The sequence below is a fragment of the Rattus rattus genome, chromosome 2 (assembly GCF_011064425.1).
Source record: "Rattus rattus isolate New Zealand chromosome 2, Rrattus_CSIRO_v1, whole genome shotgun sequence".
Taxonomy (NCBI): domain Eukaryota; kingdom Metazoa; phylum Chordata; class Mammalia; order Rodentia; family Muridae; genus Rattus; species Rattus rattus.
In genome coordinates, this window is record NC_046155.1 from 83,479,965 (window position 1) to 83,502,607 (window position 22,643).

Here is a 22,643-nt window from a genome sequence, read left to right on the forward strand (position 1 = left end):
GTGTTTCTTATGCCCAGTCAGCTTATGTTTCTATGACCAGGTTTTTGTGGTTCATGGCCAGTTTCTTACTTGTTTTTATTAGCTAAAAACCTGGAGGAGCTGTGTCATTGAGAAAAGTTTTTAAGATTAAAGTTTAGGTGGTTAAGAGATGCTCTCCCAAAGGACGTGGACTTAATTCCTATCACCCACGTGACAGCTCACAACTGTCTATACAATTCCAGTTCCAGGGGGCCTGACATTTTTGTAGAGACATACAGGCAGCAAAACATCCATTCACATAAAATGTTCATCTTTTTATTTAAAGTTGTAGTTTGCTGTTGCATGTTGATAGCATTGGCTGTCAAACCTAAGGGACCTTGTATTTTAGGTGAGCACTCTTAACATTCCTGAATCTCTGGATTTTCCATCCCTGCTCCATGTTTGACTTAATGTAGTCTCTTTATGTGAACATGCTAGTTTGTTACCTCGATTAAGGGGAGATTTTCCAGGTTTTTTAATTTATAAACATCTTACTGAAAATTGTTTATATATTAGTTTTTTAATTAGATATACATTAGCTATAAACAGGGATAGAGCTGTGCTTGACTCTTTGTTCCCCTGGGATAGATCTGTGGGTGATACATTCCTTGCTCCCTGTGGTATAAAGCATTGTGGTCTCATGTTTTTTTCATATTTCAATTGGTCAGCTTTAAACTGTTACTTCTGTTAAAATACTTTCAGGTACAGTGTTGTCTGTTGTGCTCTTTAGTTCTGTACAACCTCTTATAAATTCATGATAGAGCTGTACTTTTTCCTTATACTTTTGTATCAGTAACTTTGCAGCTGGTGTCCCAAGGCTGTATCTGCTGTTGTCCTATGGCAAAATTGATTTGCTGATGCATAGCCCACGACTTCATAGACCTCTGTGGGAATTTCTCCCATGAGTCCTCTTGATTCTCTTATTTTATTTGGTCCAAAGGGGGTGTTGTCTTAGCAAAGTAATCACATACAACATTAGCACAGCACTCCCTACTTTAAGGGTGGTCTGCATCCCTAGCATCAAATCAAACATAGGAACTAGAACAGCAGGTGTATAGTGAGGGTGATTGGGTTTACCTTTATGCCAAGAATAGTGAGAAGAAAATGTGTTATATATACCAGAATGCAGACTTGTGTTTTTTTTTTGTTTTTTGTTTTTTTGTTTTTGCCCTGTGAATATAGATAATGCTGAGTTTGCAACAGAGAGCGCAGAAACGAGCAAGCTACATCTTGCGACTTGATGAGATCAGTCCTTGGTTGGCTGCCATGACTAACACTGAAATTGCACTCCCTGGAGAAGTCTCTGCCAGAGACACTGTGACAATTCACAGTGTGGGTGGAACTATCACTATCTTACCAACTAAAACCAAGCCCAAGAAACTCCTCTTTCTTGGATCAGATGGAAAGAGCTATCCTTACCTTTTCAAAGGTAGAGCTAAAACTAAGTTGTATTTTTAAGACAAGCGTGTGACTGTTAATGGTATGTGTGTCCATGTGAGTGTGCATGCATATTAGGATAGGACTGCTAAAGATGAAATTCTGTATTGTGTCCTATGTGATTTTGAATGATTGGTTGGCTGCATGTCACAATGTTTCACTCTGCATCTTGCTTATGAACTTATATAAGCAGACCAACTGAGTACAACTCAGTGTTAAAAAATAGTTCTAAATACCATCAAATTCAACTTGCTGTTGTTCTGCAGTCTGCCTACTGTGTTCGTGCTAACTGAAAATGTAAGAAGTAGTGTACTCCCACATACATTTGTCACTTATCATGCTAATTTTGATTTTGAATTCATAGGACTAGAAGATTTGCATCTGGATGAGAGAATCATGCAGTTTTTATCTATTGTGAATACTATGTTTGCTACAATTAATCGGCAGGAAACACCCCGATTCCATGCACGGCACTATTCTGTAACACCACTGGGAACGAGATCGGGGCTGATCCAGTGGGTGGATGGAGCCACACCATTGTTTGGTCTTTACAAACGATGGCAACAGCGGGAAGCTGCCTTACAAGCACAAAAGGTTTGATAAAATTCAAGCCCACTGTGTTCTTACTGGACTATGTATGAACAAGTGTGTATCAGGGCAATCTTAGTGACTGTGTGATGTGTGACATATGTATATGCAAATAATGGGTTAGAGTAGGCAAGAGTTGATGCCCTTACTAAGTGGTGGTGAGGAACACTTTCTTGAAAAGTAGTTTTAAAATATATGTAGTTGCTAATTGCTCAGAAGTTTGATATTTCACATCTTAAATGCTCTTAAGAGTTTTGAGTTAAATTTATAAATAATAAAATGCTTTGAAACCTAGCTTGTTTTCAATATTTAAATAAGAACATTGACTTATTGGTCACTACTGTACCTTTTTTGTACCTTCCTGTGAATTTTAAAATTTGAATCAGACTTAAGAATTTTAATTTGAAATTCATTTAGTCAACTACCTGTGAAATTTATTATATGAAGCAGCAGAACTGAGTAGGAGGCCAAGGACATTGTACAGGCAGTTAGTAAAAGCTAATGGAGCTTGAAAAGAATCATGCTTCTCTTCATTTTTTAATGTATTTTTGTTGCGCTTGGGAATCTAATTCCATGGCCCCAAGAATGCCAGACATTCCTGTACCTTCAGCCTGGGAAACTAAGTTTCAAAAGAAAGCAGGGATCTATAATCCAGTTATCAAAGAATAAGTTAAAGAGCTTAAGGAGCTGTCCTGACTTTGTGGAGCATGTTTCTTAATAGCTATGTTTATTTCATACTGAGTAAATCATCAGTGAAGAATGAAAATATGCACTAGTGGATTATGCCTTTAAAAGTGAATTGCGGGGGTTGGGGACTTAGCTCAGTGGGTTCGGTCCCCAGCTCCGGAAAAAAAAAAAAAAAAAAGGAAAAAAAAAAGTGAATTGCATTATAAATTATAGATTGGATTTTAAGTTGGACCTCAAGGAACCTTAGGGAGAATCCAATCTTTAAACAGACTCAGTCACAAGAAAGGCAAGATAAATAGTCCAGAAGAATTTACTTTTGATTTTGCTTTGTTTTTTAAATATAAAATGTAGCCAGTCAAGTAGAGAATGCTATGAAAAAAAAAATCAGTTTTAAAAAGAATACTTTATAGTTTTTGTCTTTCCGTAAGTAAAATTAATCTTTTCTTTTAAAAAAAAATTTTAAGGCCCAAGATTCCTACCAGACTCCTCAGAATCCCAGCATTGTACCGCGTCCTAGTGAACTTTACTATAGTAAAATTGGTCCTGCTTTGAAAACAGTTGGCCTTAGCCTGGATGTGTCAAGGAGGGATTGGCCCCTCCATGTGATGAAGGCAGTGTTGGAGGAGTTAATGGAGGCCACACCCCCAAACCTTCTGGCCAAAGAACTCTGGTCATCTTGCACCACTCCCGATGAGTGGTGGAGAGTCACACAGGTATGCAGCATGTGGGGTTAGGTGTCACCAATATTACCTGACTTTGATCAGATTTCTCTTTGTTAGTCTTTCTAGTCTCTCTCCCTCCTTCCAGACCTTGCAGTCGATTCCTATACTTGAGAGTTAGACAAGTGTGGCAGTGGTTGTTAGGGAAGGGTAGTGGGGAATGATGGGTAAAATTAAAAAGTAAATATGAAAAAAGCTGAAGTTCTTTATAGATCTCAACACTCAGGAGGCAGAGGCAGGCAGATATCTGTTAAAGGCCAGCCTGGTCTCCATAGTTCCAGACCAGCCTGTTTAGGGGGAAAACAAAACAGAAACTATCCACATTATTCCTGAACCTGGAGAGGGGCCTTAGAGTCTAAAAGTATGTACTACTCTTTCAGAGGACCCAAGTTTGGTTCCATCACCCATATCTGGGAGTTCACATTTGCCTGTAAGTTTGGCTCTGAGGGATTCAATGCCTTTTTAAATGGCCTTCTCTGGACTGCACCAATGTACACCTGTCTGTTCACATAGACACATAATTAAAAATTGAACAAATTGTCTTTAGCAACAATAACTTCCCCCCGCCACCAAGCATTCATGATACTCCTTAAATCTCAATGTTAAATGCTCCTTATATTACAGAGCCTGGGTAGCAGCCATGTGCAGCAGTCTTAAGGAGTGTTTTGTGTGATTATTAGTTTATTTTGGAACAAGGGAGTAGGATTATAGAGTTGTATTGACCTGAGATCATCTAGTGCCTGTTGGAGGAAGATTGGCCCGTGATGCTTACCTGCTTCCTTCTCCTTAGTCCTATGCAAGATCCACCGCTGTCATGTCTATGGTTGGCTACATAATTGGCCTTGGAGACAGACATCTGGATAACGTCCTCATAGATATGACAACTGGAGAAGTAGTTCACATAGATTATAATGTTTGCTTTGAAAAAGGTAAGATGAAATGGGCTTCTACATTTATTTGAAGGTCAGGCTATTTTGGTGTTAAGGGCAAAAATAAAATGATTTGTCTTTTTAAGGTAAAAGCCTTAGAGTTCCTGAGAAAGTGCCTTTTCGAATGACACAAAACATTGAAACAGCACTGGGTGTAACTGGAGTAGAAGGTGTTTTTAGGCTTTCCTGTGAGCAGGTATGCCTTTCTTCTTCTGTTATGTAGTGTGACTGTTTAATGAGCAAAATCCGTGGGAGGAAGTCATAAAACATTTTCATATGGAAACTTGTGTTGACTTTACTGAAATCACTTGTAAAAATAGGTTCTCCACATCATGCGACGAGGCCGAGAGACTCTGCTGACACTCTTGGAGGCTTTTGTGTATGACCCACTGGTGGACTGGACAGCCGGCGGTGAGGCTGGGTTTGCAGGTGCTGTCTATGGTGGAGGTGGCCAACAGGCCGAGAGCAAGCAGAGTAAGCGAGAGATGGAGCGTGAGATTACCCGCAGCCTCTTTTCTTCCAGAGTTGCTGAGATTAAGGTGAAGCCCAAAGATGTTATGTCACTCACTGTGTCAGCTTTTTAACAGAGCAGATGTTGAGTATGTTAGGGCTTTTCTGGGTATGAGGAATCCTTGTCATCTCTGTTAGACTGCCCTCTCACACAGACACATTCACACTCCTTTGAGTTATACCAGTGAACATTTTAAGTGGCTAATATAATAACTAAATAGCTTTTCCTCCCTTTCAGTAGTCAGAGATCTCAGCCTTACTTTCTGTAGCCTGTGAATCTGTTCACTCAATGGCAGTGTATATGTAAATATTGATTGTCAAAGGTAGTACAAATCAACTTCTTAGTTGGAATTTTAGGTAAAGCAGTCCACCTAGATGTACCCTTATTTACTACCGTTCCTGATCGCAACCCTCTTCCAGGTGAACTGGTTTAAGAACCGGGATGAGATGCTAGTTGTGCTTCCCAAGCTGGACAGCAGCTTAGATGAATACCTAAGCCTGCAGGAGCAGCTGACAGATGTTGAAAAGCTGCAGGGCAAACTGCTGGAGGAAATAGAGTTTCTAGAAGGAGCTGAAGGAGTGGATCATCCATCTCGCACTCTGCAACACAGGTTGAAAATAATAATTGATTTGTGTTTCTTGATATAGACTGTTACAGAGAAATTTTGTATTTGTGTAAACACTCTCAGTTTGAACTAGAATTTTCAGCAACTGGTATGAATTCTGTTAATGGCCATGATTTCAAAGTACAGATACTTGTCTCTTTTATTTATTGTAGTTAATTCTGTGACTTTATTGGACAGAATTGTATATATACTGAGTGAGAGCACTTAGATTTAGAAAACCTAGGTTTTTCTCTGCTTGGTTTTCTCTCTGCTTGTGTGTGATGAGTCTTTTATTCATTTATGCTGTAGCAGTTACCTACTTCCTTGAGTTTAAAAATAAAGCATACAGGAACCAGAGAGATGGCTTAGCAGTTAACAACACTGGCTGATCGTGCCAAGGATCTGCATTCAGTTCCCAACACACACATGGTGTCTCCCATCTATAAATTCAGTTTCAGGTGCTCTAGTCCTCTCCTCCCTTCCCCGGGCTCCTTCACATAAACTTCATGTAGTCATACACAGACATGAAAGTAATAAGTAAATAAAACTTTTAAAAACATACAGAACATAGCAGGTAACCAGTTGTTGAATATGTGTGCCTACCATTGCTAGAGGCTTTTAGTCTATAAAGATTTTTCTTCAAGAAATCTCAGACTCAGCATACCATTACTGTTTATTTGAAATGTTTTGAGCATAGTTGAAAGAATTGCAGGGTTGGAACAAACTAGAACAAGGGGACATTTGAACAGTGCCCTTGAGATTCAAAAGGAGCTAACTAGTCTAAATATTTAAAATGACCAGCCTTTTCTATCTAGATAGAAGTAAGAGCTGCAAATGACCTTTGGTTTTGGTTTCCTGATTAGATATTCTGAGCATACTCAACTACAGACCCAGCAAAGAGCTGTTCAGGAAGCAATCCAGGTGAAGCTGAATGAGTTTGAACAATGGATAACACATTATCAGGCTGCATTCAATAACTTAGAAGCAACTCAGCTTGCAAGTTTGCTTCAAGAGATAAGCACACAAATGGACCTTGGTATGTGAGCATGTGGATTCTGTCATTGTATGTTTGAGAGGATGGGAGTCTAATTTTTGAGTCTTAAAATTGAGTCTGCTTTCAATGACTACTGACTAGAAATGGTTTCATTGTGTCTGTCTTTGCTACAAGGTCCCCCAAGCTATGTTCCAGCAACAGCCTTTCTACAGAATGCTGGCCAAGCACACCTCATCAGCCAGTGTGAGCAGCTAGAGGGGGAAGTTGGTACTCTGCTGCAGCAGAGGCGCTCTGTGCTCCGAGGCTGTCTGGAACAGCTGCATCACTATGCAACTGTCGCTCTGCAGTATCCAAAAGCAATATTCCAGAAACATCGAATTGAACAATGGAAGGCCTGGATGGAAGAGCTCATCTGCAACACCACAGTAGAACGCTGCCAAGAACTCTATAGGAAGTGAGTTGAAGGCATCTCATTCTCTTCATTTCACACTGAGGGAAGCAGGGTTGTGTTGTAAGTTGCTGTCTTAGTTAGAACTTTTTTCTGTTGCTGTGATGAAGACCATAAGCAGAGCAATTTAGAGAAGAAGTGGTTAATTTACCATGTATAGTCTAGCATGAAGGAAAGTGAGGGGAGAAGCTCCAGGCAGCAAACCTGGAGGCAGGAACTGATGCAGAAACTATGCAGTAAGTAGTCTTCCTAACCTGCTCAGCCTGCTTTTTCATACAACTCGTCCACCTGCCCATGGGCTGTGCTCTCCCCCATTAATCATTCATTAAGAAAATACCCTCCACACCTGTTTATAGGCAGGCAATCTGGTGGAGGCATTTTCTCAGGTAAAATTCTTCATAAGTATGTTGAGGTTTGTGCCAAGTTGACAAAATGAGCTGGCGCAGTTGCATTTGCCTTTTATTTTTTATGAAAAATGGTTGATAGATGAAAGTTGAATGAAGTTCCTTTTGTTACTTTGTTGTATGCTTTTGAGAAAGCCTGTCCTATGTCACCTTACCAAGTAGCCGAGATTACAGAATTGTGCCATCACTCCCAGATATCTTGGTGTGTAAGAGGATGCTTATTGCAAGTTTGAAGCCAGCCTTGTCCAGTAGGCACTGACTCAAACTACTCAGGACTTGGGTGTGATTCAGTGTAACATACATGGAATTTGCAATGCTGAAGACTCCATTCCTGTAGTACTTCAGAGGGAGAAAGAGGATGTTAATGTGAACTCATTCAAGGTTTCTCTTGTAAGACACTGTTTCTCCTAATTAGTAGATGAAGATGTTTACATGGTAGGATTATTTAAGGAAGTTATCTGCCATTGATTGCATCTTATGAAATAGCTTATGTTCTTGAGACTTTTCTGAAATGCAGGTAATGATTTTTACTTTTTGAGAATAAAATGCAATTTTCTCATTGTACACTGTGAATGTTATTTATATGTAGGGATATATTAATATAAGCAAGCACCTGCTTTATTTTTATAGATATGAGATGCAGTATGCTCCTCAGCCCCCTCCAACAGTCTGTCAGTTCATTACTGCCACTGAAATGACCCTTCAGCGGTATGCAGCAGACATAAACAGCAGACTTATTAGACAAGTGGAACGCTTGAAGCAAGAAGCTGTCACTGTGCCTGTTTGTGAGGATCAGTTGAAAGAAATTGAGCGTTGCATTAAAGTTTTTCTTCACGAAAATGGAGAAGAAGGATCTCTGAGTCTAGCAAGTGTCATTATTTCTGCCCTTTGTACTCTTACAAGGTGAGCTAGTATGCTTCATGCTAGATCATCTTACTGTCTTCATGTGTTTTATTTTAATTCCAGATTTAAAACACTATTAGTTTTGACCAGTGTTATGCACTTTCCTTGAGAATTGAAGTCTTCTCTTGTCTCTGCGCACTCAAATTTGTTTTCATTGCCCACATAGGCGCAACCTTATGATGGAAGGTGCAGCTTCAAGTGCTGGAGAGCAGCTGGTTGATCTGACATCCAGAGATGGAGCCTGGTTCCTAGAGGAGCTGTGTAGTATGAGTGGAAATGTCACCTGCTTGGTGCAGTTACTGAAGCAGTGCCACCTGGTACCACAGGACTTAGATATTCCCAACCCAGTGGAAGCATCTGAGGCTGTTCATTTAGCCAATGGAGTGTATACATCTCTGCAGGTGAACACTTTGAAGTGGTTGGGAATCTAGCTCAATTGGTAGAGTGGTTGCTTAGCATGCATGAGGCCTTAAGTTTGATCCAGAGACACATAACCAAGAGTAGTGTCACATGCCGTAATCCTGGCAGTAGAGTCAGGAAAAAGTTCAAGGTCATCCTCAGCTGTAAGACCCAGTTTTAAAACAACAATCCAGCAGCAAAACAGATTATCAGACAGTGGGGGACGTTCCTCCACTTTTTGGCCCCAAGTTTTCTACGTTGAGGTTAGATTTTAAACAGTCTTGCTTAGGTTCTTAATTCGCAGAGCAGTTTGAGTGTTGAATGTTACTCATGCAGTTATTTAAAATGTTAAATGTAGCTATGACTACTTGTGCGCATAAAGCAGGTATTGATATGAAGTTTGTAATTAATTTGACTGTTCATTGTTGCTTGAGCAGTCATTTAAAGTAAGGGTCAGGGGCTAGAGAATTGGGCTGACGACTTTCCATGGCTTCTTCCTGTTAGAGATTGATTTTAATGTTTTGATTAAGTGTGCCTAAACACTAAAGGTCCTTGTCCCTAATTGGTTTTTGTTCAATCAATAAAGATGCCAGTGGCTAATGGCTGGGCAAAGATATAGGGTGGGAGCCTTAGAGTTGTGTGGGCTAGGATGTACAGGGGAAGAAGAAAGATTGCCATGAAGCAGTGGGACAGGAGATAAAGCCACAAGCCATGCAAGAATTAGGGTAAGTGGCCACTGGCCCATTAGGCCTCCGTTAGCGGGGGAAGGTTTAGGAATGCCCAGCCTTTGAGGTGGCTAAGACATTTTAAAATTAACTGGTGTGTGCTATGTGCGCATAGGTACGATCTGCAGGGGCCAAAAGTGGTATAGCCAGGCTCACCACTACATGTAGCACATAGGCATGTTGAAGCAAAATACTCATAGACATAAAAATAATAAAAATCTAAGCATCAGAGTATGGCCTCATATGAGGTTGGGGTTTGTTGTTGTTGTTGTTGTTGGTGGTGGTGGTTTTTTTTGGTTTTTTTTGAATTACGTGATTTTTGTGTGTGTGTGTGTGTGTGTGTGTGTGTGTGTGTGTGTGTGTGTGTGTGTGTGTTTGTTTTCCCTCCCACCACTCCTCCCCTCTTTCTTTTTTAAAGATAAGGTCTTATTATGGAGCTCTGGCTGGTTCCTGGATCTCACCAGTGGTCCATGCTGGCCTCTGCCTCCATGGCTGGGATTAAAGATATGCCATCATATGCAGCCTAGTTTTGTTTTTAAACTTTGGGCTTTTTGGACACAGCATTTCTTTCTGTAGCCCTGGCTAGTGTGGAATTTCCTGTGTGGTACAGGCTACTATTAAATTTATGGCAGCCCTTAAACTTGAAGCAATCCCTCAGGCTACGGTTATAGGCTTGTGTCACTATGCCCTGTTTGACTTGGGTTTCAGTTCTAGGACTGTATTATGGAATGTATTAGCAAGAACATTAATATATATATATTTTTTTTTTTTCTTTTTGTAGGAATTAAATTCAAATTTCCGGCAAATCATATTCCCAGAAGCTCTTAGATGTTTAATGAAGGGGGAGTGCACTTTAGAAAGTATGCTACATGAACTAGACAGTCTCATCGAGCAGACTACTGATGGAGTTCCTCTGCAGACTCTGGTGGAGTCGCTTCAAGCCTACTTAAGAAACACAGCCATGGGACTTGAAGAAGAAACTCATGCTCATTATATTGATGTTGCCAGGTAAATGCGTTAGCCAGCTATGTTGTCTTTCAGCAAAAAAGAAGAGATGGCCAATCAGCAATAGTGACACATGCCTGAAATACCAGGGCTTTGGAGACTTAGGCAAGAACATGGCGAGTTTGAGCCATCCTCTCATAAAGAGAGAGGTGGTAGGAATTAGGAGGTAACCAGGTAATGAGATTCTCAGCTCTAACCTAATTAAATTTATTTTTAATTTTTAGGGCAAATCTGATTACTGATGAATGTTTATGGTTGAAAAAAAACCACAACAACACAAGTCCATTACTTGATTACAGTTTTACTAGAGATTGTCTGCAGTCTTGTGCAAGCTCATCTTTAGTCTGACCTTAGTGCGTGCTTTCTCACAATAGCAGTATCATGAAATGGGCAGTGGGGAAGTCATGGAATGTGCTTATATTTCACTAGTAACATACACACCTCTTTGAGTGTTTATGCCTGTTAGTTGCTTATGCAGTTCTTTGTTGTACATATAACTACTCTTTTGTTGCCATGACTGCCCGTGTGTATACGAGGTTCAGTATGTGTATATGGGGGGATTATTTTTTGTGGGGGTTGGTGGGGTGGGGAGCATACGCACTTGATGGGAGGGGTCACTTGCCACAGTGCATATGTGGAAGTCAGAGAACAGCTTTATAGAGTCTTTTGTGCTCCCACTTTTATATGGATTCTTGGAATACAACTTAGGTTGTAAGGCTTCTGTGACAAGTACCTTTACCCACTGACCCCTCTTGTCAGCTCTCGGTGTATGTTTTTAAGCCATGAATGTATCTGAGGTAGTTAACTTGGCTGATTAAATGTGTACCCCACTTCAAGCAAACAGTTTTAATTTAGTTTATAGTTAGGTTTGGGAGATTAAACATTTTATTCTCCTTTAATCCCAAAAAGCAGTTTGACTTTGGAAACTTTCGGGATTGCATAGCTCTGTAGACATACATTGTAGCCATGACAAGCCCTTAGAGACTGAGGATCACTTTCTTTGTCATTCTGGTATTTGTTTACTATAGAAAATATAACTGAGGGTACAAATACTGGCCACCGGATTTCCTCAAATGGAAAATCACAAGCAGAGAGAAGGGGGTAGTGAAGGACTTGTTTCCACATGTGAAGTCATCTGGCCTGCTTGTTCTGGTTTAAGCTCTGTTCCTTGTTATTTTGTTAGGTGTTTTGGGGGAGGAGCACATGACAGTGTGCACATATAGCGATCAGAGAACTACTTTGTGGAGTCCTGTCTCCATCTTTATTAGGGTTGTGCATTGAACTGAGTCATCAGGCTTGCATAATTTGATAGTAATTGCTTTATCCGTTGTACCATTTTAACAACCTTCCCTTAGTTCTTTTGAAGTACATTTTTTTTTTCTTAAATAATTCAGGAAACAGAATGTGAATATAAACTTTTCTCTTTCCTTCAACAAAAAGATAGCAATAGTTCCTTCCTGAATGAGTTCTACATTTCGAAATCCTTTTTTCCCTTTTTAGCTGTAGTTGTGTGTAAAGAGTGTAACTAATAGTATAGACATGCACCAGCTCAAAGTGGCTTATATAATAGCAGTACCATCATTTCAAGGAACAGTTAAAGTTAGTTTAATCTGTGTATGTTTTACTGAATTTCAGACCTCCCCTTACTTGATGTGTAGGTATGAGTGCTGGTACATGTACTCATGTATGCACATCAGGAGTTGATATCAACTGTCTTCTCTTTTGCTCTGCCTTTTTTTTTTTTTTTTTTAAATTATAAACTTTTCATTGAACATAGAAAACTTTGATTGGCTATACACAGGATTCCCTTGTCTTGGCTTCCCATTGTTGGGGTCAAAGGCATATGACATCATGCCTTGCTGTTAATGAGAGTTGTTGGTCTGGAGAGATGGCTCAGCAGTTAAGAGCACTGACTGCTCTTCCAGAGGTCCTGAGTTCGATTCCCAGCAACCACATATGGTGGCTCACAACCATTTGTAATGAATATTGTTCTTCTGAAGTGTCTGGAAGACAGCTACAGTGTACTCAGATATAAATAAAATAATCTTAAAAAAAAAAAGACAAAAAAAAGAAAGTTGTCATTTGACATGTTCTAAATCATAATTCAAAACTGTATATACTCCAAATGGCAGGTACCTTGATTACTGTCTAAAGTTGGTTCCAATTACATAGCACCATTGCACCTGACAGTTTTATAGATCTACATTTTGGAATTAGGTTATTCTTAACGTTCTTATATATTATATAGCCATTTCTAAAATGTCCTTCACATTTGGGTAAAATTGAAATCACATAAATAGTTATTACACATTACTCAAACTGAGCTGCTATCATTGATTTCATAATAGAATTGGCACTAATACCATTCTCTCATAGAATTTAACATAATGCTAGCGTGTTTCTGTAGACTTTGCATAGAAGTCTCTACGTCTCATGGACTTTTGTATTCCCCAAACAAACTCTCCTTCAGGTGAGGGTTTTAACACCAGTTTCTTTTTCTCTAGAATGCTACATGCTCAATATGGTGAATTAATCCAACCAAGAAATGGTTCAGTTGATGAAACACCAAAAATGTCAGCTGGCCAGATGCTTTTGGTAGCATTTGATGGCATGTTTGCCCAAGTTGAAACTGCTTTTGGCTTATTAGTTGAGAAGGTAAACATTAATTTTTGTTTTATGAAAGGTGTAAGTGCAGTAGTCATTTAATGTGTACAGAGGAAAGTGAATATTCCTTTTTCCCATTTGCATAGTTAAACAAGATGGAGATTCCCGTTGCTTGGAGGAAGATTGACATTATCCGGGAAGCCAGGAGCACCCAGGCCAATTTTTTTGATGATGACAATCACCGGCAGGTGCTAGAAGAGATTTTCTTTTTAAAAAGACTGCAGACAATTAAGGAGTTCTTCAGGCTCTGTGGTACCTTTTCTAAAACATTGTCAGGTAATATTAGCATTCTGGCTTAGGTTGTGTTCATAATACTCTAGAAGGGATCATTTGGAGTAGGCTTAATTTAACTGTGCACTTGTGAATTCTCTATTTTTCAGATAAGCAATATTTTATATGATCTTATTTGTTAAGGATCCGTTTTAAGATGACTTTCTTCTCTTTTTTCTTTTCTTAGGATCAAGTTCACTTGAAGATCAGAATACTGTAAATGGACCTGTTCAGATTGTCAATGTGAAAACCCTTTTTAGAAATTCTTGCTTTAGTGAAGACCAAATGGCCAAGCCTATCAAGGCCTTTACAGCTGACTTTGTAAGACAGCTCTTGATAGGACTCCCAAACCAAGCCCTTGGACTCACATTGTGTAGCTTTATCAGTGCCCTGGGCGTAGACATCATTGCTCAGGTAGAGGCAAAGGATTTCGGAGCTGAAAGCAAAGTCTCTGTGGATGATCTGTGTAAGAAAGCTGTGGAGCACAACATCCAGGTTGGGAGATTCTCACAGTTGGTGATGAACAGAGCTACCGTGTTAGCCAGCTCCTATGATACAGCCTGGAAGAAGCATGACCTGGTGCGCAGGCTGGAAACCAGCATTTCTTCCTGTAAGACAAGCCTACAGCGGGTGCAACTGCACATTGCCATGTTCCAGGTCAGCAGTTTGCTGTGTAGTTTGGCTTTCCTTACATAGTTCATGTATGACAGTATAAAGAAAATATGTAAACTGCCTCAGTTGTGCCAAACCAAAGCGAATTCTTCCAAGGGTTTTGTGTTTTCTTTGCAATTTTTTTTTTTTTTAATTGGTTTTTTTTTTTCTTTTTTTTTTAATGGAATATAGTTGGTTTCATGTTTAATATCCTTTGACTTTCTTTTCAACAGGACTGCATGATAAGCATTTTATATATTTATGTATTAATGAACAGTGAGTACTATTTGTGAATGTAGTTTATAACGGTTATATTTACTTATGATGTAGTCAGGTCCACCGCATGTTGTTGAGTTTATAATTATATTTATCTCTAAATAGTTTTCACTGATGCTCAAAAAATATAGTGCATAGCTTACGTAAATCTGCCTTTATTTTGAAAAGTGCTTACAGAAGAAGCCTGTTTTGTTATGTAAGCACAGGCTTTGGGATAAGATAGGTTTGTATTCCAACCAAACCTAGTTCTGATATCCTGCCTGTAGGTTGAGGGTTTTATCCCTTATGGAAGAGGACTTGTGAGGGGTAGGCAACAGTCTGTGAAGATGGGAACAATGTTGAATCTCAGGGGTAGCTTTCTTATTTGTTCTTTTATAAATATAGACTTTGACATTGTCAAAAGAATGTTAGTTTTCTTGAATCTGTTTTGGCATAAAGAGTGGTTATTTTGTTTTACTTTCGTCAGTGATCAGAAGGACCCATGCTTCCTTCTACTGGCAGTTTCATCATCACTAGCTACTTTCTTACCACATAAGTTAGGAAAAGTGATATATTCAGCCCTAATCACATTAGTTGTGGATTAATAGTCCTGCTTCTTGCACATTGTCTATGGATTGGAGTAATGTTGCGGTAACTAAACATGAAAATGTTTAAAGTCTTTGAAATGCCACACAGTTTGGACTTTTTTCTCCTTAGAAATTATCACTGTTGGCTGGGGATATAGTGTACTTATAGTTGGTAATGCATATACAAGGCCCAGGACACCCAACACTGCATAAAGTGAACTGGGTTGTACACTTGTTTAGGCTGTAGGGTCAGAAATTCAAGGTCATCCTTGGCTATATGGCAGGTTTGAGGTCAGCCTTGTGCTACATGAGACCTTGTCTAAAATAATAGTAATAGTAATTAATGAAAAACAAACACCACGAGTTTAAAAGTGACAGTTAATATTGAGGGAAACTTGTTATAAAAGCTATTTTTAAATCTGGGCACACCTTTAAGCTTTAAGCATAATATATAACTATTGGATTATCATTTAACTGGTGCTAGAAATCAAATCTAAGGCCTTTACATATTATGTCAGGCACATCACAAAACTATACCCCTAGCTCCTATAGAAGTTGTAACCCCTGTGACCCTCAGATCATTAAAAGAAAAAAATTTAAATAGTATGTGGAGAGTTCTACTGTGCTATTACTTCTTTCAGTCACTGTCTAGGCTCCTTGCTAGACATTCCCACCAGACCCCAAACTAAGTTCACTGCATCTTCTTATCTCGAGATTGACACACACATGCCCAAGATAAGGGTTGTTTTTTGTTGTTGTTTGAAATGAAGCTCAAACTGACCTGGAACTCATTATCCTCCTTTTTCCATCTCAGAAGTACTGGGATTACAAGTTGTTTTCCACCAGACCTGGAAAGGTCAGTTGTTTTGGGGAGCAGGCAAATCAAATGTACTTACCAGATGGCTAAAGAATTCCTATTTGAACGCCATGTATTAGTGATATGTGAAGTTTACCAGCCTTCTTCCATGTCAGGGAAGTTTTCAGTTAGACCTGACATTTCTTTTATTCTCCCCAATCAATCATCCCTTTATTGCAACTCAAGTTCATGTCTTCTTCAGCTATTCATGCAGCTTTTTTCCTTATTTAAAATATCTGAAGTTTTGTTCTACTGCTACTGGTGCTACATTCCTTTTTCTCTTTGAATAGTGGCAACACGAAGACCTCCTTATCAACAGACCACAAGCCATGTCAGTCACCCCACCTCGATCTGCAATCCTGACCAGCATGAAGAAGAAACTGCATGCTCTCAGTCAGATTGAGACTTCAATCGGGACTGTTCAGGTGTGTCTGACTGTCTTCCTACTAGCACATTCTGTTATAGAAGTATAACTCAACATATCTGTGCCTATCTTCAGCTTCTAAGCCAAATGAATGTAACACAATCCCTTTTCACTTTCAGTTTTATGTTTTTACTGAAAATTAAGTCCTTTTCACAGTTTTCTATCTCTCCACCTCCCCTCCTTTACAACACTATGCCTTTCTCTCTTAAGAAACAGACGTGTGTTTTGTTTGTTTTGTACTTTCCAAGGCCAAGGACTACTATAGTAACTATTTTACCTGGCTTATTGTGAAACTTGGTTACTTTTTACTTCTGTCCTGTAGATAAAGGATTTAATATGTCCAGTACAGCAGAAAATGTTTCTAAAGGATTGTTGACTATATGCTTTCAGCTCTCTGGTGAAAGCTAAATATTTAGTTAATTTTTTAAAAACAGAAATTGGTCTTGAAGCTGTATATTTGTGTGTATCCTTCATAACTCAGATCTATTGGGTGACATTATTTTCTGATTATGTAATTTAATTATATATGAAATTCACTACTAACAGTATTTTTTTTTTAAAGATTTATTCATTTATTATATATAAGTACACTGTAGCTGTCTTCAGACACACCAGAAGAGGGCATCGGATCTCTTTACAGATGGTTGTGAGCCACCATGTGGTTGCTGGGAATTGAACTCAGGACCTCTGGAAGAGTAGTCGGGTGCTCTTAACCGTTGAGCCATCTCTCCAGCCCCTAACAGTATTTTTTAAAAAAAGATTTACAAATTTGAAGTGAAACTTTTTGATCTTAGTTCTTTCAAGTTGGCCAGTAGTCTGCCACCTGACCATGTCCTCAAGCACCTTTTTCCTTTCCTTTCCTTTCCTTTCCTTTCCTTTCCTTTCCTTTCCTTTCCTTTCCTTTCCTTTTCTTTCCTTTCCTTTCCTTTTTCTTGTGGTGAGAATTGAACATAATTCCATGCTTCCTAGGCACGAGTTCTACCTCTCAGCTATGTATATCTCCAACAATGTTTTTATTTTTCAATTTTTTTTTTTTTTTGGTTCTGTTTTTCGGAGCTGGGGACTGAACCCAGGGCCTTGAGCTTCCTAGGCAAGCGCTCTACTACTGAGCTAAATCCCCAACCCTTATTTTTCAATTTTTATTTATTATTTATTCTCTTTCTTTTTTGGCATAGTGACGACAGGTTCTTAACCTGTAGGCCAGGCTAGCCTGGACCTAGCCAACAGCCCCTGTATTTAATTTTTAAAAAACTGCTCTAAGGCTCAGTGGTTAAGAGCACTGATTGCTCTTCCAGAGGTCCTGAGTTTTAATTCCCAGCAACCACATGGTGGCTTACAACCATCTGTAATGGGATTTCACCTCCTCTTCTGGTGTGTCTGAAGACATCGACAGTGTACTCACATACATTAAAATAAATAAATCTTTAAAAAAAAATACTTTATATTTAAAAAAAAAAAGAACTGCTTTAAAAAAAGAATCACAGACACTGCAAAAAAAATTAAGCAAAACCCAAAGAACATGAAAGTGTTACAGATTTTAAGTAAATCAAAAGTCAGTCTTTTCTTACCCAGGCATCTTTGTCCCTTAAGTACTCAAAATCAAAACGAGCTCTGAAACCAAGCTATTTGACATGTTTTCTAAGTTAAGCATGCCCATCCATACTACTTCCGAATCTGTCCATAAAATGTTTAACAAATAGAGAGTGGAGAGAGTGGTAAAGGCTCAGGGTTTCTGCTGGATTTTACAGGAGAAACTAGCAGCTCTTGAAGCAAGCATTGAGCAGCGGCTGAAGTGGGCAGGTGGTGCCAATCCTGCCCTGGCACCAGTACTACAAGATTTTGAAGCAACAATAGCTGAAAGAAGAAATCTTGTTCTCAAAGAGAGCCAGAGAGCAAACCAGGTACTACACGCTCCTCTTAGGCTTCTGTTTCAAAATTATGATATTTGAACTTTGTCTTCAGGTACTTTTAGTTGTACCAGATCTTGTAAATACTGACATTAAAATATGTACCACTCAGTCTTTGTAAGTTCTTAGGACCAATTCTAATTCAGATTCTAGAAAGGTGTCAGTAGTGCTGTTTTTCACATCATCACTTTTTCTACCCCAATGTGGGTTTTCTCTTCGCAGGTCACTTTTCTCTGCAGCAATATCATTCATTTTGAAAGTCTACGAACAAGAACTGCCGAAGCCTTAAGCCTGGATGCTGCCTTATTTGAACTCATCAAACGGTGTCAGCAGATGTGTTCATTTGCATCACAGTTCAACAGTTCAGTTTCTGAGTTAGAGCTTCGTTTATTACAGAGAGTGGTGAGTCCTGTGGGGGAAACCTAGTGTTTGAAATGATAAGGCCAGTAACCTAAATTAAAGTTATGGTTTTTGGAGACTGAATATATGTAACAGGGATGCAGTGATTATTAAATCTTGCTTTTAGCATCCATGGAACTTGACTGGTCAATAATATGTTGAATGAAAAAGATACTGGGGCTTAAGTGAAAGTTTTGAAGGGGGCAAAATGTGTATAGTATTGTGTGCAATGTGCCAGGAGAGTAGAACAGGGTATGGCTGCTAAGGTGAGCTAAGCCTGAAAGTACCAAGTTAGTGAGCTCAGTGTTTGAGTGTTGTTGAAAAGATTTGTTTAGGCTGTTTTAGGACGTTTTGTCGTCTTCATTTCAAAGAGTAAGTTAGGGTAAGATAGAGCCCTGGTTATAGATAGTTGTCATTCCAACTGTATTTTCAAGCATTATGTATTTCAGGCATTTATATCCTATATGATATGCAGAATAATTAGAATTCTTCATACAGACTTGAAGTTGTTAAGTATTGTCTTCTATGTATCATCAAATCAAGAGCCAACAACTGAGAGTTTGTATCTCTTACTGATGGTTATGATAGGACTTAATCCAAGTGGATTAATGCTTGTTCTATTTAGGACACGACTCTTGAACATCCTATTGGCAGTTCTGAGTGGCTTTTATCAGCACATAAACAGTTGACCCAGGATATGTCCACCCAAAGGGCTATTCAGACAGAGAAGGAGCAGCAGATCGAGACTGTTTGTGAGACCATCCAGAGCCTGGTTGACAGCGTAAAGACTGTGCTCACGGGTCACAACCGGCAGCTTGGAGATGTAAAGCATCTCCTGAAAGCCATGGCTAAGGTAATGAATCCCACTGGCATAGTTTCCTGTCTCAAGGTAATAGCTTTGTGGACAGATGTGACACTTTAAACAAAAATAGCTTCTCTGTTTACATTTTGCAACTTGCTTGTAACTGCATCAAAATGTATTATTTTCATCAACTATGTTTTAAAGCAGGCATTCTTGATTTTTGTACTGATGAAATCTGAGGCTTAAATTGGTTAATTGAGTATCATGGAGCAGGTATTTTGGTTTTCAGTCTTTTCTTCTCCACCTGTATTTCCAAACATATAGAGCATACCTCTAAGGTGAATGAACTACCCACAGTGAATGAACTACAACGTAGGGTCTCTTCCCTCCGGAACCCTATTCCCAGCCTGGTTAATAAGGAAATGCATTCACAGAAAAGGCTAAATTAAATTACTTTGTCATTACAAAATGGACAGTCTGTAGTGAGAAATCTGGAATTTTGGTTTCTTTAAAAAACAAATAGAAGAATATTTTTTTCACTTTAATGCCAGGTTTGGGGATATGGGGCTGTTTCACAGAGCAGCTGACTATGAAGTGCCTAGCACTCTAACAGGAGCATGGTTTTGCTAGCTGCAGATAGTTTCTGTGATTGTGTGACATTTGGAATTCTGAGAACTTTTCAGAGGGTATATAAATGCTAGGGCCCTAAGAGGTTGATGGTTGTTAATAGTCATGCTCAAAGAAGAAACAAGGGAGAAATAAGATTCAGGGATCTCTATCTTTCTCCTCCCTCTAGCCTTCTCTTTCCTTTACCTAGTGATAAGGGGTGAAACTGGAGGGATAAAGAGGGTAAAAGAACTCACAAACTTGCAAAGACCAATTATAACAATCATTTTGGTATTTCTTTTTATTTGGTGTTAGAAACAAAGATTCTATAATAAAAGAAAACTGACCTATAGTAAGCAGATCAAACACAGTGACATTTAGATCACTTGCTACCTCTTCACGAAGGGGTAGCTGTCTGTCTGGTGCCTAATGGTCTATGCTTTGGCGGCAGGACGAAGAGGCCGCTCTAGCAGATGCTGAAGATATCCCCTATGAGAGCAGTGTCAGGCAGTTCCTGGCCGAGTACAAATCATGGCAAGACAACATTCAGACGGTTTTGTTCACACTGGTCCAGGCCATGGGTCAGGTTCGAAGTCAAGAACATGTTGAAATGCTGCAGGAAATCACTCCCACCTTGAAAGAGCTGAAGACACAAAGCCAGAGGTAAGGGTGCACCCTGGCTGGGGCTCTACTGAGGTAGAAGCAAAGCATGAGACACTCATCTCTTGCCATTTTCATTTCTAGTTTTGCTCATGTTTATAAAGTCATATGACAAAGCATTCCATAAATAAATATTTCATAAATTTTGTATTTCAGTATCTATAATAATTTAGTGAGTTTTGCATCACCCTTAGTCACCGACGCAGCAAACGAATGTTCAAGTCCAACATCATCTGCTACTTACCAGCCATCCTTTGCTGCAGGTATGAAAGATCCTGATCCTGATGAGTTGATGTTTTATATATAGTTAGGTGTTTAGCTATGGGTGAAGGTTTATTGTGTTTATAGTTAAAAGAGTTTAACACTGCCACATACTGCCTCAGTAGATTTTGGTATTATCAAAAGTTTCCCATAACTTTATCTCCTAAAGATTTGATGCCTACTCTGTCCTTTCCCTGTGTGCTATACACGCAAGGGGTGTGGGGGTAAAAATGGCATAAAATCTTTACAAATAAACCAAACCGAGAAAGAGAAGTCAGCAAATCTATTGAGACTTAATACTGTTTTGTTTTGTTTTGTTTTTTTTTAATTTAAGAATGAGTAGATTGATTTCCCTCATAAAGAATAACTAAGGTCAAGTGTGGTAGTACATGTCTATGATCCCAATATTTGGGAGGCCAAATCAGGAGGCTTGCAAGTGGGGCCTAAATGATTTCTCTTTTCCTTCCTTTTTCCTTCCCTTCCTCTTTCCCTCCCTCCCTTCCTTTATTCCTTTTTTAAATTTTATTTATTCATTCGTTCGTTTACTTTTAGATGCTATCTCTACATAGCTGTGGCTGTTCTGGCACTCACTATGTACACCAGCTAGCCTTGAACTCACAGAGATCCAACTGCCTCAGCCTCCCAAGTGCTGGGATTGAAGATATGCACCACATGCCCAGCTTCTTACTTTTAATTATGATTTAAAATTTTATTCTTGTTGAGACCCTTAGAATAGAATAATATGACAAATAGCTTTTTGGAGCCTTCTGTCCAAATTACGACATGAAAATTACTATGTATATTTGTAGGGATTTTTAAAAAAAAAATACATTAGCAAATAGATATTAGGATTATTTCTTTTTTCCAGTTAATAATTGCTTGATGTAAAGTTTATAAATGCCCAAAAAGTATGTTGCTCTATGCTGATACTTATTTTTAAAGGATAGCATTTCACTGCAAAACCTAGATTTTCCTGCCTCTTCTTCTGGGGAACTAGATGCAAGATGTGGCCACCAGTTTTTCTTTTCCTTCCTGTGTTCTTGTCGTTGTTGTTTTTCCTTCAGTGTACTTTGACCATTTTCTTCCCTTATTCCCCAATTCCTTGACGATTTCCCCCCTCCCTACACTAACTTCATATTTTTTCTCTTAAAAAGAGTCAAAAACAAAAGAACACACACAAAATCTAAAACCAAATAAAACAAAGAAATATATGAGTTCTATTGCCCTGTTGTATCTGGGAAGTGCTGTTTACTTTGGAGAATCATCTACCCCCTCTGACTTTTATAGTCTTTCTACCACCTCTTCTGCGGAGGGGGGTGTGATACAATTCTAAGTTTCTCACTCTCTGATATTGTCCAGTTGTGAATCTCAGTGTTTAATTTAAACATTTATTTCAAGAAGAAGCTTGACTGATAGGTTGAGTGATGCACTGATCTGAGACCCAGTTATGTGTGGTGGCTATGATGTCCCTGGTGAGCCATTTTACAGTTTTCAGGGAATTGCTGAGGAACTGAGATTGGCTGGGAGGAATGGTTTAGCCAGGTGGTGAGGAAACCCCCCATCCCCTGCTTAAGATTCTTAAATTAAATGTATGATTGTTTTTCTTGCGTTGTGTCCCCAGAGATCAGAAGAAAGTCTTGGTCTGATATCCTAGATTTCCATTTACCAATGGTTGTAAGCCACCATGTGAATATTGATAGTTTAACCAGAACCCTGTAAGAGCAGGAAGTACTCTAAACTTCTGAGCTGAGTCTCCCAATTTTTAAGGATTATTTTTTTTTGTAGTGGGTTCGTGCGTGTGTGCATGCTTGCATGCATGCTTGTGTGCATATTATGTATGGGTTGGGGGGGGTGTGTTCCAGAGGTCAACCTTGGATGACTTTCACCTTAGTTGTGCATGGGTGTATTGGCCTCAAACTCAAGAGGTCCT

General features: G+C 39.1%; 1 protein-coding gene across 3 annotated transcripts in view; it reads left to right on the forward strand.

Annotated features, from left to right (window-relative positions):
* Smg1 (SMG1 nonsense mediated mRNA decay associated PI3K related kinase) overlaps positions 1–22,643 on the forward strand; it is a 104,649-nt gene that overhangs the window by 75,947 nt on the left and 6,059 nt on the right. For all 3 annotated transcript variants that reach the window (XM_032892821.1, XM_032892819.1, XM_032892820.1), the window contains 21 exons: positions 1,201–1,447; positions 1,820–2,049; positions 3,195–3,443; positions 4,240–4,378; positions 4,465–4,574; positions 4,699–4,917; positions 5,309–5,499; positions 6,357–6,529; positions 6,662–6,941; positions 7,970–8,242; positions 8,409–8,643; positions 10,148–10,374; positions 12,876–13,026; positions 13,122–13,311; positions 13,493–13,962; positions 15,945–16,079; positions 17,827–17,979; positions 18,208–18,387; positions 19,010–19,237; positions 20,244–20,455; positions 20,609–20,715. In XM_032892821.1, the coding sequence (XP_032748712.1) occupies positions 1,201–1,447; positions 1,820–2,049; positions 3,195–3,443; positions 4,240–4,378; positions 4,465–4,574; positions 4,699–4,917; positions 5,309–5,499; positions 6,357–6,529; positions 6,662–6,941; positions 7,970–8,242; positions 8,409–8,643; positions 10,148–10,374; positions 12,876–13,026; positions 13,122–13,311; positions 13,493–13,962; positions 15,945–16,079; positions 17,827–17,979; positions 18,208–18,387; positions 19,010–19,237; positions 20,244–20,455; positions 20,609–20,715 (4,399 nt within the window). The remainder of the gene's footprint in view (positions 1–1,200; positions 1,448–1,819; positions 2,050–3,194; positions 3,444–4,239; positions 4,379–4,464; positions 4,575–4,698; positions 4,918–5,308; positions 5,500–6,356; positions 6,530–6,661; positions 6,942–7,969; positions 8,243–8,408; positions 8,644–10,147; positions 10,375–12,875; positions 13,027–13,121; positions 13,312–13,492; positions 13,963–15,944; positions 16,080–17,826; positions 17,980–18,207; positions 18,388–19,009; positions 19,238–20,243; positions 20,456–20,608; positions 20,716–22,643) is intronic.